Source organism: Phalangium opilio, unplaced genomic scaffold (genome assembly GCF_054372755.1).
Source record: "Phalangium opilio isolate 3A_F unplaced genomic scaffold, DU_Popi_V2 ptg000217l_1, whole genome shotgun sequence".
In the NCBI taxonomy this organism is placed as follows: domain Eukaryota; kingdom Metazoa; phylum Arthropoda; class Arachnida; order Opiliones; family Phalangiidae; genus Phalangium; species Phalangium opilio.
This window is the reverse complement of record NW_028324218.1, coordinates 9,483,865-9,500,585: the sequence shown is the minus strand read 5'-3', so window position 1 is coordinate 9,500,585 and position 16,721 is coordinate 9,483,865. Positions and strand designations below refer to the sequence as shown.

The 16,721-nt window shown below is 35.8% G+C and overlaps 1 protein-coding gene across 1 annotated transcript; it reads left to right on the top strand.

Annotated features, from left to right (window-relative positions):
- The first annotated feature begins 1,758 nt into the window (after positions 1–1,758).
- Positions 1,759–3,280, top strand: LOC149616182 (uncharacterized). Its single transcript, XM_089856166.1, has 3 exons — positions 1,759–2,010; positions 2,726–2,976; positions 3,042–3,280. Exons 1-3 carry the CDS (start codon positions 1,759–1,761, stop codon positions 3,268–3,270), a joined length of 732 nt encoding a protein of 243 aa, XP_089712292.1. The 3' UTR covers positions 3,271–3,280.
- Positions 3,281–16,721: the final 13,441 nt, after the last annotated feature.

The window sequence follows — 16,721 nt, the reverse complement described above, 5'->3', positions numbered from 1 at the left end:
ATTTCTTGAAGAAAGCTAAGGTCTAGACTCCGGCGGGTATATCTAATATTACCCGCAATAGGCTTAGTGAAATAAAGAGTAAATAATTGAGGCCTGAGGTGAAGTAAACTTTGGATTTTGATTTTCGTGTCTGAAATGAAGAGACATCAACGGTTCAGAGTGAGCCGAAAGTTAAATACACTCTCAAATAATCAGGTTAAGATTTTATAATAGAAGAAAAGATTATGGTGGCAATTAGATTAGTAGGGCTAAGCTACAGAGTTTTTTTGTTCTCTTTAGGGTGCGCATTGACCATCAGTGCGTCTAGCTACAATTTAGCTTTGGTATTATTTAACGTTAACGCTCATGTTGGCAAACTAAGAATATTGTTGAAGTGAGACGAAACGGTAGTGTTTACACTGCTAACCAGTTGTGAATGTAGCTATCAGAATATAGGGTAAACAGCTGAAGCGTACACTTCATTTCCTGTTCTTTTTGCCATTGACTGATTTCCATGTGTCCAAGATTTATCCTTATTGGATGTAAAATGTCGTCTGCTTTACTGTATATTCGCTATGCTTGGAATACTGCTTCAATATTTCGTAAATTTTTACTTCAAAAAAGAGAAAAAATTCCATATCTAGGAAAATAACTTTGTAGTAGTAGACCGCTTGTCTCGGAGAGGTAATATTTTGGTTTTCCCAACTTGTATTATATTTTACTGTGATCTGTTTTTGCAAGATATCGACTTGTACTGCCAGAAGATGGGCAATTCGGTCTATTGGCTTCAGATGGCACATGGAATGGCATCGTTGGAATGCTAATTCGTAATGTATGTATGAGAAACGAAAAACGAAGCATTATTTAGTGTTATCATAAGTTTATAAGACATGTTCCATAACTATAACATTCCCTATAATTCGTAATGATAGAGACTTACCGAGAGCGGGTTCGGGAACGACAAGCGAGAATTGACTACACTCGGTTTTGCAGTTCATCTTCCTATTTAGTCTGTACAAAGCCTTTGACTGAGCCTCACCAGGTATCGGTTTACGAGAATATATGACGTTTCAATTACGTCACTTCATGACAAGCTCTCAGTAACGAGTGACAAACTTATGGAACATTTCTCATGAACTTGTTGCCTTAAGACTGAACATCCGTCATTATCAAAAACGTTAGAAGCAAAATCAACTTCATTGAATTGGTAACTTTGAAGCCTTATCTCCTATATATCTTTGGATCAAATATATGGGATGTTCCGTATTAACCCTCCCATTTGAAAAGGGTGCCTTATGGAGGAATTGTTAGTTTTTATAAAAACATTTCACATGATTTTAGGAATCCCATTTGACTGGCACTAGCTTATATGTATTACCTGAAAGAAAGAAAGTCATTAAATACTCTGTGACTTTAACTCACGATGAAATAGTTCACATAACTAAGGTCGATGATTCTGAGTATGGTTTCGAGGAGAGACTATTTTTGGCACAACCCTTTGAAAATAAGGTTCTAGTTCTATGTTTATTAACTAAGAAAATAAATTTTGGTGTGCAATAGTAATTGTGTCAACACTCTTTAGGTTTGGTTATTATTATACATAATCGTTGCGTCATCTTTGTTTTTGCAAGTTTCGATCCGTTGGGGATTTTCAAAGTTTTACCACATAATTGAATGCGTCTCTTTGTGGACCATTATATCTCAAACTCTTGGATTTGGTAAAATTATTTATTAATATTTTTCCTAAGAAGTATGCAAAATTTGTACTAGTCTACAAACATGCATTTTTATAATTTAGCAATTCGAAAAGATCCTCCCAGACTGGATTTGCAAAGGATTACTATTCTTTCCGTGATGATATTTTTGGCATTCATGCTGAAAATTTACAGCTCCTCGGTTGTTTCGTCTGTTACTCATAAAAAATCCGGAAATTCGTTTGACACCATCGACGCCCTTGCTACTGCTGTCTCCTCGGATCGCCTTAGTGTTGGAACCCTTGAAACATTGGGTGTTTTAAATATGTGCTTGGAAGTAAGACAATGGTTAAGACTTGGGCCAATTATGAGTGGAGGGGTTAAAGTGACTAAGCGGTGACTTGATGTTGGCATGTTCACACTTTCAGTTCATAAAAAAACGATCTTGGACTAGAAAGAGTGAGACGGAGAGGAAATCCCTGTACCTAAAACCATAAGTTTATAAGATATTTTCCATAAGTATGACACTTCCTATACAGTTCGTAATACTAGAGACTTACTGATAGCTAGTTCGAGAACGACAAGCGAGAATTGACTACAATCGGTTTTGCAATTTGCTAGTAACTAAACTTTTGACAGAGCCTCACCGGGCGTAGTTTTACGAGAATCTATGACGTCTCACCTACATCACTTCATGACAAGCCCTCAGTAACCAGTGACAAACTTACGGAACATAAACTTATGCTCTAACGTTGAATATTTAACTCCTTGAAAGAGAATTAGTCTTCGAATAAAATGGGAAAACCGTTCCCATAAATTCCGCTACGCGAAAGCACTTGTATCGAGTACAAATTTATTTTAGGAGACCCATCATCATTTCTATTTCTCACAACTCCATTCGGAGAGAAGATAGTAATTTATAAAATGACGTTACCCATCTTGTGTTAACACCACTGTTAACAAAGACAGCGATCTTAGTCACTAACACCAATCCGTTCATTCCTATTTACAATCTTACTAATTCAAAATTGTATACAATTTTTGGAGTCTAGAACTCCAAATCACAACAGCTCCGTGACTTGTCTCGCCGTTTTCTTTACAAAAAATCATTTCCCAAAGCGTTCTATGATATCATCTATTCCAATTTCGCTTTAGTCATTGACCTTCAATTTTTCATCGCCTTGATGAATAAACATATGTTTTCGTTAAGAAAAGTGCAAATTCCAAAGGAACCAGTGTTCAAAATGAACATTGCCATGGCGTACGGAAACTCTTTCAAATTTCAAAAGATATTTGACAAAGGGTTAGTAAGGTTTTGTGCAAATAGTACTAGCAATACAATGACCTAAACTATTTTGTTGGATTTAGATTAGCAAATTTGAAATCGTATGGCCTTGTACAAAAGTTTGAGGCGAAAGAAAAGTTCTTCAATGAGAAAGATTTAGCCTTGGCCAAAGCGGAAAGACGTAACGAGATTCACTACATTGGCATGTCCGATTTGCAATACGCTGATGGTTTGGTCTACATGATGTTATGCATCTATTGTGTTTTTGTTATTTTTGAAAAATTACGGTTTAAACACTGTGGTAATCTGTGAGCTCTGCCATTAATTTTTCACAGTAATGAAACAATCCTTACTACATGGTCAAGGGGTGTTAATCAGTAACTACATAACTTTGCGTAAAGAAAAATTAATTTAGCGGAAAAAAGATTTATTATTAAAAAAAACTATTCTCTTAACACTAAAGTTAAATGAACATAATATTATCTATGGCTCTAATGTACTTTTTCTCGTAATATTTGTTATTAGTAATACCAGGAATGTATGGAGGGGTTGGAATGGCTAAGGTCAAATCCTAATCGGCGTGAAATGATCTTGGAAACAACTGGCGTGGCTTAATTTACGCTAGTGACGTCATAGCCTGACGTAAAAATCGTATTTGTCACTTAAATTATTTTCATTCATTCATTGGTTGCCAAAAAAAACTTGTTTGCTTCAATTCTCCACCATCTACCCTAGGTCCTCTGCCTAGGCTGAGAGAATTGAATATGAACGCGAACGGCGGCGAATCAGCGCATTTAACTTTAAAAATTCTAAAAGGTCACTTCTGCCATGCCTTTTTTAACGAGTCATGACATTTTTCGCCTTCGGTAGACAGCTAAACAGACGTAGGGGGAGGAGCTACACTTCTCAAAAAAGGACTCCCCTTATGTTTCCACCATCAAGGGTACAACGAGAGCCCACTTAGCCATTCCAGCCCCTCCATAACTTCCTGGTAATACGCATATTTTTGAAGAAACTTTCTTATAAATCTGCGATACTTTAAATAGTGTTATTTTGGGTGAGTTGGTCATCTGTGTGAAGATAACCATTGAGAGCTATTACACCTAATTTGAAAAAACTTGTCAGGTTAGCGTATGTTGTAGTGAAAGGTTAAACCGGGTGTTTAGCGGGAGAACGGAGGGGTAGAACTTTTAAACGCGACTGAAAAAGTCAAAAAGCCTTTATTCAATTTTAGGCAATTAATTAAATCCAAATAATGGTCGGAGTATTATTGAACAATTCACATTCAGCACTCGAAAATGGGTGTGGTAAGAGGGTGAAAATGATGGAAAAAGGGGTAAATCAGGAAATCTTCCGTTTTAAATCTTAAAACTTTTTCACTCGTCGCTAGATGGCGCGAAAAAGTAAAAACCGACCGCTGCGAACCGAACCTGGACCCCTCTTGAGGCTTACCTAAGTGTTAGATCTATAAACGTCTGGTACAGTTCTATGTCTAAAATTAAAATCGACCAAACTGTCACCAACGCCTATTATATCCACTTCCCCTTTGTCGTTAAGGTAATCTACTATTTACTTTCTCATTATATATTTAAGAGTACTTTAGCACGTTTTCCGTTATAGGTTTTTAAATATTTATGACTTTACAGAACGACTGTGCTTAATATCAAAACTTTTAGAAAGGTTCAAATGCACGTTGAGCTCTTTTAGTTTAATGTTCAAAAATTCATAAGTCCTTACTTTCTTCCTAAATACTTTACTTTTCGAGTTTACTGCCAAGAAAATTCAAACCCGGTGCGCATAGCAACGAAGCAACGATTTGGTTTGAAGTATTCAAGTTAGCTTTCAGAGCCATTATACAAGTTTCTTCCTGAAATAAACTTTTAAAACCAAAAAAAAAAAAATGAATTTCCTATTAGTTTGGAAAACGAACGCAACCTTATAATTTAAAGTTTAGTTTAACAATTACCGTTTCTATTCTCATACTTGTGTTGCGAGCCGTGAAAGCCCAGTAAATTATTTGGGTGACGCCCAAATCGCCGATCTCTGTGACGTGGAGAAAGTCCCTCAGTGTAATCAGTATACACGGCTGTACCTTTGACTGTACTAAATTTATTACGCGTAATCTTTAAAAGCCCTGTCCTTGATAGTGCTAAAATGATTACTTGTAATCCATAATCGGTGTACGGGTACTTTGGCAGTTATTGGCCCCTCGCTCTGTGGTTAGTGTCCTCGAGCATAATGTTTTCAGAATTATGGTTCTATTCCACCAAGTCAATAATAGTGCCGTTGTTTCTTCTATCTTTACAAAATATTTACATTCTTTGTTAACTCGCTCTTAAAATGGTAAGTAAAGCTTATGACTCTTTCTAAGTAGTATGTTAAAGAACAATATTGAGCTAATTATGTAATTATAAATATGTTATGCAACCATTTAAAGCCTAAAATATAAACAAAATACTTAATTAAGATTGCATCAAAATAAATCGTGAATACAATTTTTAAATATGTGTAAATGTCAATTTATTCAGATTTTGGCAGGCGCATTTCTTCTCAACAAGGTTTAACATCGCGTGTTCTAAATATCCAGAAAGGAACTTTCCTTTAAAAACAATGATCAATATTAATACATCTACCTATAACTAAAGTTAATGATGATAATTTCGTACCCCGAGTGTCGAATAAAAGCTCTAGCATTTGTGTTTGCCCGGAATAATTAGTTCCGATGACAGTACATCTCTATGGCACTTTTCACGTATTGAGCCGGATTAGGCGTGGTTTATTATTTGGCTTAGCGAATAAGAACAGCTGATTTAGTTGAGCGTTTAGACAAGCTGATCGAAATCTAGTGTAATTTTCGTTAGGCCTAGTGGATGGGAGAAATTTCACCGTACTTTGTATTTACCATTTGCAATTTGGGACGAAAACCTTAGAGTCTTATTCTTCGTAGGATAGAAGTCATTGTCTTTTGATTTTGTCTTTTCCACATAAGAATAATCGATTTTACAGTTATTCTTGTTACTTTGGCCTGGTTTGTGGAAAAATGATAGCGTGTTCCTTATTTGATATGCAGGTAAATTGATAGTTTCTGTTCATAGCACAACTTACTTTGAGTATACGACTATCGAAATAATATCATATCTTCTAAAGCTACATTAAGGCGTACTCGGTTAACGATTGGCCCAGCTGTGTTTTAAACCCTCCTTCTTCGATGTGATTGTAAAAATCTCTGTGACAAACTGACAGAAACCTTTAACCGTGGAAAGACACGGTGCAATTTTTATGGTTTTATAGAAGTTAATTTTGATTGAACAGGCAACACGATAATCGATGGAACAACTTCAAAACACAACTCTAAATATCGCAGTTGTTAATGTAGGTATTTATATTAACGATTTCGGTATTTCCATAGTTTATCATTGTTATAATCAGAAGTAAGATAAGGGACTAGAAGTATCGAGGTAACCAAATTCTTCACTGGGCGAATGTGAATATTCTTGATAAGACACCAACGGTTGGCCCTCTGGTAGCGGTTTCTGAATTTTTCCTCCCAAACGTGAGACGCTTGCGGTGGTAATAGGCCGAACTAGATTCAAGCACTCGCGTCCGTGTTCCGCGGCTGTAGGTTGAGGGGAAGGGGTAGGGAATTTTTTTGGAACTCGACCAATTTTTTTCTCTAGTGTAGGCACGATGGAAGCGGCATAAAATCCTCAAATTTGTTCACTAGTGCCAGGATATATTACCAATGCTAGAGCACTTTACTTCTAGTCCCTTACCCTACTTCTGTTATAATCTACTTTACAGGGTCACCTTTCTATTAAAATAGTTTTTCAAGACTCACCAGGAATACATAAAGATAGTAGGAATCATTGTGCACATGTAAATTTCTATGGGGTTTATTTTGGGCCAGGCTCATAACCTGACGTCTTTCTAAGTGTTATTTCATTGGATGGTAGCAAGGCTAGTTCCTAGACGTGCAAGGTGCAAGGCGAAGCGAGATAGTTTAATCTTGAGTTAAAAATTCGTCAGACATTATGATTAATCTCAGAGCTCTTCCCACAAAAATTGCCTAGATACCTTGAGCTAACGGCTACACAAGATATATTCTTGGTAACGATGACTTAAATAACTAGCGATTGTTATTATGAGTTGAGATCTGTAACGGTGGAAGACGCCCCTCTTTTAAAATAATAGAGGCATTTCAGACTTATGAAACTGAATTTAATAAACTATGGAGAAACTATATTCAGTCTAATATCGTTAAGATATCTGATTCCTTATACAAACAGGATAGTTTCTTCACACTGGGTAAAGCGGCAGACGGACGAGTTTTCGGACAGTCTGGAGTATACTTTTACATTCTGGAAAGTTTAGCTCTTCTACTTGGATTTAAGTAATGATATATTATGTATTTGGTATCGCATGTCTTCTGAATCAAGAACCCATATAAGGTGTGAGAATGTATGTACCTTAGATTTCCGCACAGTCGGGAAAAGTTGAAGGTAAAAACCACGACACTGCAACCCGTTCTATCTTTGATTGTTCTTGGGTTTTACATGGGCTCTTAACAGATTTAATGTTAGGTAATAATCTATCTCAATTATATATTTAATTCTGTAATATTTTCTTTACAAGATATCGCCTCGTCCTACCTGATGATGGACAATATGGACTGTTGGGTTCAGATGGCTCATGGAATGGTATAATTGGGATGCTTATTCGTAATGTATGATAGTAATTTTTAAAACATAAACAAATTTGTTTTCTAACAATTTCTAACTCCCTTTAATAATTCATTTTTTACGTAATTAGGAATCCGATTTGACTGCCGCTAGCTTGTATGTTTTGCCCGCAAGGCAGAAGCTTATTAAATACTCATTGACGTTAACCCACGATGAAATAGTTCACGTAACCAAGGCTGTTGATTCCGTTTGTGGTGATGATAGACAATTTCTGGCACGCCCCTTTCAAAATCAGGTATCATGTTTATTAACTATTAATGTCCATAATTCTAATGGTCTCCATGGGCTTCAGGTGTGGTTATTAATATACATAATAGTTGGTTCTTCCTTGCTTTTGCAAGCTACGTTTCGTTTGGGATTTTCGAAATACTATCGTATTATTGAGGGTCTTTCGTTGTGGGCCATTATATCTCAAACTGTTGGGCTTGGTAAAATTATTTCAAAATATTTTTCCTAATAAATACGCACTATAATGTTACCCATTTTCGCAATTTAGGAAGTAGTAAAATTCCTCCAAAACTGCAATGGAAGAGGATAACAACTGTTTCCATGATAATATTTATGGCATTCATGCTGAAACTTTACAGCTCCTCAGTCGTTTCATCTTTCAGCCTGAAGAAGTGTGGAAGTCCGTATGACACCATCGACGCCCTTGCAAAAGCTGTCTCCTCAAAGCGACTTAGTGTAGGAACACTTCAAACACTGGGCTCTCTGGTTATGAGCTTGGAAGTATGAAATAATGGTTAAATCCTACTCCAGGAATGATTGAAGGCATTGAAGTGGCTAGGAAAAAATAGACATATCTTGGTGTTGGCAGCTTCCCTATTCGGTTAATTTACGTAAACGACGTCATAGAATATAAGAATATAATGCCGGAGGAGCTAAAAGTATCATTTTCTAAAAGAATAGGAAGAAGTTGGGAATGTGGCTCACTGTTGTATAAGCCAAGCTTCTGGGACGATCCTAACCTATAGGTGTCTACAACCCCGCGGCTCTCGGAGGTGACTTGACCACACCAGCCCTTCTAATCACCTCATTTCTTCCCTGACTAATCGCATCTTTGCCCAGGACCCATTTTGCGTTGCAGCCCGTAGTAAAGAAAAGAATATTACCTAAATTCTCTTTCCACCACCAAGGCACCACAGGAAGCAACCTTAGTCATTACAAGCCCTCTTTCATTCCTGTTTAGTACGTTATTAATTCGATATTGCCTACAATTTTTCACGTCTAGAACTCCAAATCACAACAGCTCCGTGACTTGGGACGTCATTTTCGTTACGTAAATTCGTTTCCAGAAGCTTTCCATGACATTGTCTACTCAAATTTTGCTTTAGTCATTGACCGACAATATTTTATCAGTTTTATGAATAACCATATGTTTTCGCTAAGAAAAGTGCACATCCCAAGGGAACCCGTGTTCAAAATGAACATTGCCATGGCGTATGGAAACTCTTTCCAGTTTCAGGAGATATTTGACCAAGGGTAAGGATTTGTGCAAATAGTTCTCGCGGTGCAATGATATAGTAATCAAGACAGACACTATTTTCTTGGCTTTAGATTGGGGAATTTGAAATCTTATGGCCTTTTACAAAAGTTCGAGGCGGAAGAAAGGTTCTTTATAGAGAAAGATTTAGCCTTAGCCGAAGCGGAAAGACGTGACAAAATGCAGTACATTGGCATGTCTGATTTGCAATATACTGTTGCTTTGTTTAACATGGTTTTAAGCATTTCATTTGTAGTTGTTCTTGTCAAAACATTCTCAGAATATTTGCAAAAGTATATGTAACGGTTTAAAAGTTGTATTCAATGACCTCTTGCATCGACTTTCCATAGAAACTGAAAAATCTTCACGCGATAAGGAGTGTTATCGGTTACTACATGACTTTTCGTAAAGAAAATTAATCTATCGAAAAATAACTACCTACTTAATATATACAATAAATAAATAAACCTGTTTACGTTAATATGAAAGTTAAGAAATAATGATAACAATCTTAAAATGAACTTTTACTAGTAAAATTAAATCAATTTAATATGAAGAATGTATAGTATTATTCTATATGAAGCATAGTATTTCGAAATTACATCGTTTTTAAGAAGCTTATTCAAAAATGCATGTCGTGTTTTTGATACTACCAAAATTACATACATAAAACCAAAAAGTATACCTCGTTTACAGTATACTTGCCTACAGACGCCATGTAAAATGAGAAGCAAACGATCCTCCTCTCGACCCCTACACGAACCGACCAATCAGTGAAGAATAAAATGAATTATCCCTCTGTCGCCATATTCGACCATTTCACTGCAACTAAGACCATAGGCCACTTTATATACTTTATTTAAACTGTTTTTAATTTTTTATTCTGAAAAATGGGAAAAACCATCTATGGGACCGGATCTTTTCTGAGTACCAATATTCGTAGACTAACGTTTTAGGATTCATGCGTGAATCCGTGTATTATTGGCAGTTTAAATGGTCTGTTTCATGCTGTATAATTCGAGCAGGCTAGCCTCCACGAAATAGGCTTCTTATTTTCATCATCTCCTTAACATTAATAAATAAACATTACCTTGGGTCTAATGTACTCTCGAGGTTTAGATTCGTACCTGTTCGAGAAACCAAGGAACGCCTTCGCTGTATCCTTTGAAGAATATCTTGGGGAAACTAACCATAGTATTATTGACCACTGTCATTACTGGAGGGAAGACTCTTGCGATTGAACCATTTTAGGTGGAATTTCTGATAGCATTTTGACGTGTATTGCAACCCGATTATTCTTACAGGACAACCTCTTCATGGGGCGGCTAAACCTATATCATCTTCTTTCTTCATTACTTTTTTTATTTTACTAATTTTCTAATTAAGAACAGGAATAATTTGGCCAAAAACAAACAAAGATTTTGGAATATGTTTGACTTAATTTCAGAACTTTTATTTGATCTAGATCAACGTAAAACTGGGTCCCCTGTAAAATGAATTAATTTTCATAGGAATTAGTTTAATTATTATGATTTCAGGTTTCGACCTATTAGACAAACATGTTTATAGGGTGGTTTTTCCAGCTATAGGAATCCATAAACTCCAGTACCACTTTTTAAAAGTGGAGAAAAGTGTTAGTAAATTATAATTAACTAAATTATTAATTATATTAGAAAATAGAAACAATAAAATTGAAACGCACGCTCCCGCCATATTTTGAGGTCTGCCTAACTTCATCAGCGCCATCTAGCGGTCCGTGTTTGGAGCCAATAAGCCTATTCATTCTGGGTTATTTTTGGGGTCGTTTTCCGTTAGAACTGGCCGCTGCGATTTTCTGTCCGATCTTTGCTGGTAAATATTTTGATTTTATTTATATTTTAAGGGTTAATTTGAATTAAATACCAAAGTTTTATCGCAACCGATCGGATATTAAGCGTTGGAAGTGGAAAATTTATGGTCAACCGTGCCAAAATACGTTTGTTAATTACGACCAAGGCTTACGGGACCACGTTGGTTTTCACCACTGGCTGGTGCTACTATTACCAAGGCTTACGGGACCACGTTCAACGTTGGCACCACGGATTCAAGGAAGCTGTTGCCTCTTTCAGTAGTGGTATAAGAGATCTTTCCAGGTAAATATTTTATTTCTATTTTAAGGGCTAATATAGATTAAATACCAAAGTTTTATCGCAACCGAATGGAAATTAAGCGTTACAAATGGAAAATGTATTTTAACCGTGCCAAATAGGTTTGTTAATTACGACCATTGTCTGTTTGAAGAAAACATAGCCTTAGTTGATTTTATATATTGGTTACCAAACATAATGGTAGTTATTTGGAACTCCATAGTTCTAAATAACTTATTCACTTTTGTTGCTTTAGTTATTGGCTGTATATTGCCCTTAACTGAAGCGAGTGGAAAACCTTTAACGGCAGTTGTGTATTAACGCCGAAGTGAGCTATTTGAGTAACTGTAGTTCTCTAAAATATTTTCAATTAACAAATCTATTGGTGTAAATATGGGTGTCTAGGGCCGGAAATAAGCAATAACATTTTAAAATGTCCCATACTATTTTTAAAAACTAAGGGGGTCACTGGCCAATTTGACCAATGAACTTTCCCAAAGTTTTGATAGCTTAACCAAGAACATGCGATACTATTTTGGCACACTCTAGTGGACAATGTCCTATAAATTTTCTAGTCTAAGGAGTTAAGTCGTTTTTGTCCTTTGAGTATGTTATAGTCCTATTTGTCCCCCCCCCCATCCAACCATATTAGAAACCCAGGGTTACGACAAACAGGGGCCGAGTAATTAAGCAAAATGTTCACAAACATAACCCGTCCATAGGAATAGTATTACACTAAACTTTGGGGGTTCATAACTCTGGTTCTACTAGAGATATGGGGGTGTCCTTTGACCATGTTATGGTCCTATTTGACCCCCCCCCACCCCACCATAATTACACCCAACTTTGAAGGCTCATATTTGTGGTTCTACTAGAAATATAGAGGTGTCCTTTGACTATGTTATTGTCCTGTTTGCCCCCCATCCCACCATAATTACACCCAACTGTGAAGGCTCATAGCTCTGGTTTTACAAGAGATACGCGGAGTTTTTGCACACACTAGTGGACAAGGTCCTATAAATTTTCTAGTCAAAGGAGGGGTCAGATGTTCTATATGAAAGTTTTCTCATTTCCGGCCCTGTGGGTGTCAAGCCCATTTGTTTTCACCGTAACATTTGTGTAGTTACAAGTTAGCCGTACCCAAATGGCTTCTTGGAAAGAATTTAGAAGTTTATTTTGATAATAATTTTAATTTTGTATTAGATTGTTTGAATTGAACAGGTTTTATTTTTTAGCTATCATCTGTTTCCAAAGGAAAAATTTATGTTGGATTCTAGAATGGATTATTATTATTTGACAAAATGCACCCTATATTAATCAGGTCAATGAACCCTATAATAATCAGGTCAATGAACCCTATAATAATCAGGTCAATGAACCCTATAATAATCAGGTCAGGTCAATGAACCCATTAAAATTCCGGGTCTACACTTTGATTTTATCCGTTGAAGCTGAATCTCACTAGGAAAACAATTTAGACATTTTAGGCTCTCAGTGAAGTAATTAAATCTTATTAATAGTAATTTTAGCAATATTACCAGGACAATTCCATTCTCAATTCAGGTCTACACTTTGATTTTATCCGTTTAAAGGGAATCTCATTAGCAAAAAAGACTATTTCGACAGCCTGTAACATTGTAGGCAATTATTGGGGTATTTAGTTTATTATTTATTATTATATTTATTCTTAGAAGGAAAGAGCTTGTGTCCTTCTCTTTTTAGGGATTTTTTCTCGAGGACATGAATAAAATGCTGAAATATGGAATAGTTGAATACTGGTCCTAGCCCTCCCTTTTAAGAATAACGAACATATTCAGGATTTTAAGGGTGAGATTCCCTTTGCGGTATTAAGGCATCTAGTTTATGATTTTAATTATAAATATTTTTAGGGGAAAAGCGTTTGGCAACTCGTTGAGGGAGTTTTGTAGGATCTAAATAAATTTATGATTTATGTTTAAGGTAGAAGGTTGCTTATACGCTTTATCCTTTAAAAGTAAACACGATTTTGAGCGGGTTTAAATCAAGGCTTAGGTTTTCATGGTATTATTTTACTTCCCCATACTAAGGTCTTTAGTTTAATGTTATGAGTGTGCTATTTATGTCAAATAATAATAATTTGTCTTCTGCCCGAACATTTTACGTTACATCATGCAAGAATATTCAAGTGGATTTTCATATTAAGGTAATTTAATTTGAAGTTATGTATGTTCCATTTTCTCTAAATATTAATAAGAATTTCTCTTGCGCAGAAACATTCTCTCGAGTGGAGGAATTCAATCATCGAGTGGAAGAATTCAATCATCGAGTGAAGGAATTCAATCATCGAGTGGAGGAATTCAATCATCGAGTGGAGGAATTCAATAATCCAGTGGAGGAACTCAATCATCGAGTGGACGATTTCATACATCGAGTGGACTTTCATTGGAAATCCCATGCTAAGGACGAAGTTTCCTGGTTTTGGGGGCTCCACAGCGGGCTTTAGTTTAAATTTAATAATTCCCGAGTAGAACAGGGACTTGTTAAATTTAAATTGGGCTCGCAAGGCTTACGTGGGGGGTGGTTGAGTAAGTATAGCTTAAAGTTTCGATACTGGGGAAGGAACAAAAAAAACAATCGATTTACTTATAATCATTTTTTTGACCTTTTTCTGCATACTTTTTATATATTTATATCATTTTTTATTGATTTTAATAAATATTTAATTTTTTTTAATAGTTTTATTTTCTTTTTTATTAAGTAAAAAGCTTAAAAGAGGGGTCAAAAAATCATTCTAAGTCCAGATGAAGAAAAATCGAAACCAAGTCTAGTATATAAAAAATTAAAGAAAAGAAAGAACGAGGTTTAAGGCAAAATTTATTCAATAATAAACAAAAAAACCGAAGTGTTTACAAAAATTTCGAACAAAAAAATATTAAAGAGTTTTGTAAGTTAAAAGTTTGAACGCAAAATAAAATAATAAGTAGTTACAAATAAAATACGCAAGCAAAAAAATTAAGTGGTTACATGAAAAAATTGCAAATAAAAAAGATGTATTTTGCGTCTTCTAGCTTCGATGATTTCCTCCTTATCTTTAAGTCAGCGCTGAGAGAAAGAGCAAGTCCAGAAGACATCATGTAACGTGAATCCAACGAAGCATGTCATCAGGAATGATACGTAGCGAGTCCAGAACAGCTTCGTCTTGCGTCAATCGGAACAAAGGATGCCATCTGAAAGGATACGTCTCGGAATGACCAGCGACAGAAAATTCCAAGAAAATCATCCACATCTATAAATTAAAACATATTAATAACACATGTTGAACTATTGCCTACTAACAAAGTAATCTCGTAGATTTAAATAATTTAAGAAAAGCGTGTCCTTAATTAAAAAACTGGCTACCAAATTTATAAACCGAGACGAACTACACCAACTAATTGCCACCCTAAATTAAACAAAGACTTGACTACCGTGATTTTCACCCTGAATTAAATGCTCTTGCTAGCTAATTATTTCCCAAAAATGTATAGAAAATAGTTTTAAGAAAATCGTCCCGTCCATTTATTTAAATTTAAATTATGTAACTTAATAATGAAAATAATTTAAAACATCCCCTAAACTAATTTCAGAAAAACGTTCCATTTATTTATTTTAAACTACGCAGCTTAATAATGAAATTAATTTAAAATATCCCCTAAATTAATTTTAGTTAAACTTGACACCTATTTAAACTAAATTGCTTGCCCCTTTTAATAGCATAATAATTTAAAATATCTTCTTAGCTAATTTTATTCAAACCTGCCATTTATTTAAAACTATTCCCACAGGTAGAACCCACAAATAAAATCTCTAGTTGAAATTGGACAAGGGTTAACTTAGGCTTAGGGCAAACGTCAGCGTGTCTTGAGATTATGTCTGCGGGACTTGATTTTCGAAAATCTGTCGCTTTATCTCTAAATTAATAATAGCCCCTAAACTATTTTTAGGAAAACCTTACATTTATTTATTATAAAACTATTCCCACAGACAGTTTCCGCAAATAACTAGAATTTAAATGGGACAAGGCTTAATTAGACTTAGGGCCACAGTCCTCATGTTCGACGCGACTTAATTTCCTATATTCTGTCGCGATATCTCTAAATTGAATACGTCCACAGTTTAATAGTTTATAACAATAATAATAGCCCCTAAATTAATTATTAAGGGATTCTCTCTTGTCCAAGATCTCGTTGTAAAATTTTATTTTTGGTACTTGATTTTTAATAAATAAGTAAAATTCACTAACATTTAACACTACCTAATTAATTTAAATACTTGAAATAAAATAATTAATTTAAGGGGAGCTAGATGAGTTTGGATTAATGTAAAGTTTAGGCTTACGGACTGTTAAAGCACCACGAGGCGAAGCAATGGCCGCCAAGTAAGTTAAAGAGCGTCGAATTCAGCTTGCGTCCTCGGCAAAAACGATCAGCGAAATGGTGGATCTATCAAGAATCGACCTGAAAAGCCGGGATCACGATCAGCTGAGCGAGAAAGGTTTTTCCAAACGACCCTCCTCGACAGTTTCCAGGCAACGAATGAGCCGTCTGACCTTTGCCTGTAACCAAATACATTTCCAACGTCGGGGGGCGCTAAAAGCTCCTATGCGCGGACTCGGGTGCGCCATATCCCAGGCGCGAAACCCAAATAGCTGAACGCTGCAAGGCCTATATGAATGAACGCTAGGACTAAATGAATGAACGCTAGGCCTAAATGAATGAACGCTAGGCCTAACCGAATGGACAATCATTACCTATTACCATTAACATCTGTCGGGACGTCACAAGTCAATTACCTCGGTGACGTCATAGGCCACGTGATCTGACGTCATAGGCCACGTGATCTGACTTCATAGGTCACGTGATATGACGTCGTAGGTCACGTGATTTGACGTCATAGGTCACGTGATCTGACGTCATAGGTCACGTGATCTGACGTCATAGTTCACGTGATATGACGTCGTAGGTCACGTGATATGACGTCATAGGTCATGTGACCGGGTATGATTAATCCGTTCACTATCACACACATAAGCAAACACACACTGTTATGTAACCAGCACTAGTTAAGGCATTAGTTTGTGCCGTTTTGCGTGGCTGCTACGTCACGCTTCAGTCCAATGCACTTCGAATAAAATCATTCATTATAACTTTGATACTGTATTCAAAATAATGAGAGTGTGTCATTGGTCTCACGTCATCATACTCGACTGACGGCTCTACTATGTTGAGCAAGCACTTTAATCATACTCTAATTCAGAGGGTATAAATCAAGTTTCTATACCTTAATCACTAACTATAATTAGTAAGCTTACAAGTAAAAATAAATTTATCAGGCAGACTTATAAATATTAATGCACTATTTTATTTCGGAATATATTCCATTTGATACATTCGGATT

Bases quoted from the DNA above. Each gene is read 5' to 3' on its own strand.
- LOC149616182 (XM_089856166.1), top strand. From the start codon at position 1,759: ATGCATTTTTATAATTTAGCAATTCGAAAAGATCCTCCCAGACTGGAT. The intron at 2,011-2,725 runs GTAAGACAATGG...TTTGGAGTCTAG, and splicing joins TTTTAAATATGTGCTTGGAA to AACTCCAAATCACAACAGCT. The intron at 2,977-3,041 runs GTTAGTAAGGTT...TGTTGGATTTAG, and splicing joins CAAAAGATATTTGACAAAGG to ATTAGCAAATTTGAAATCGT.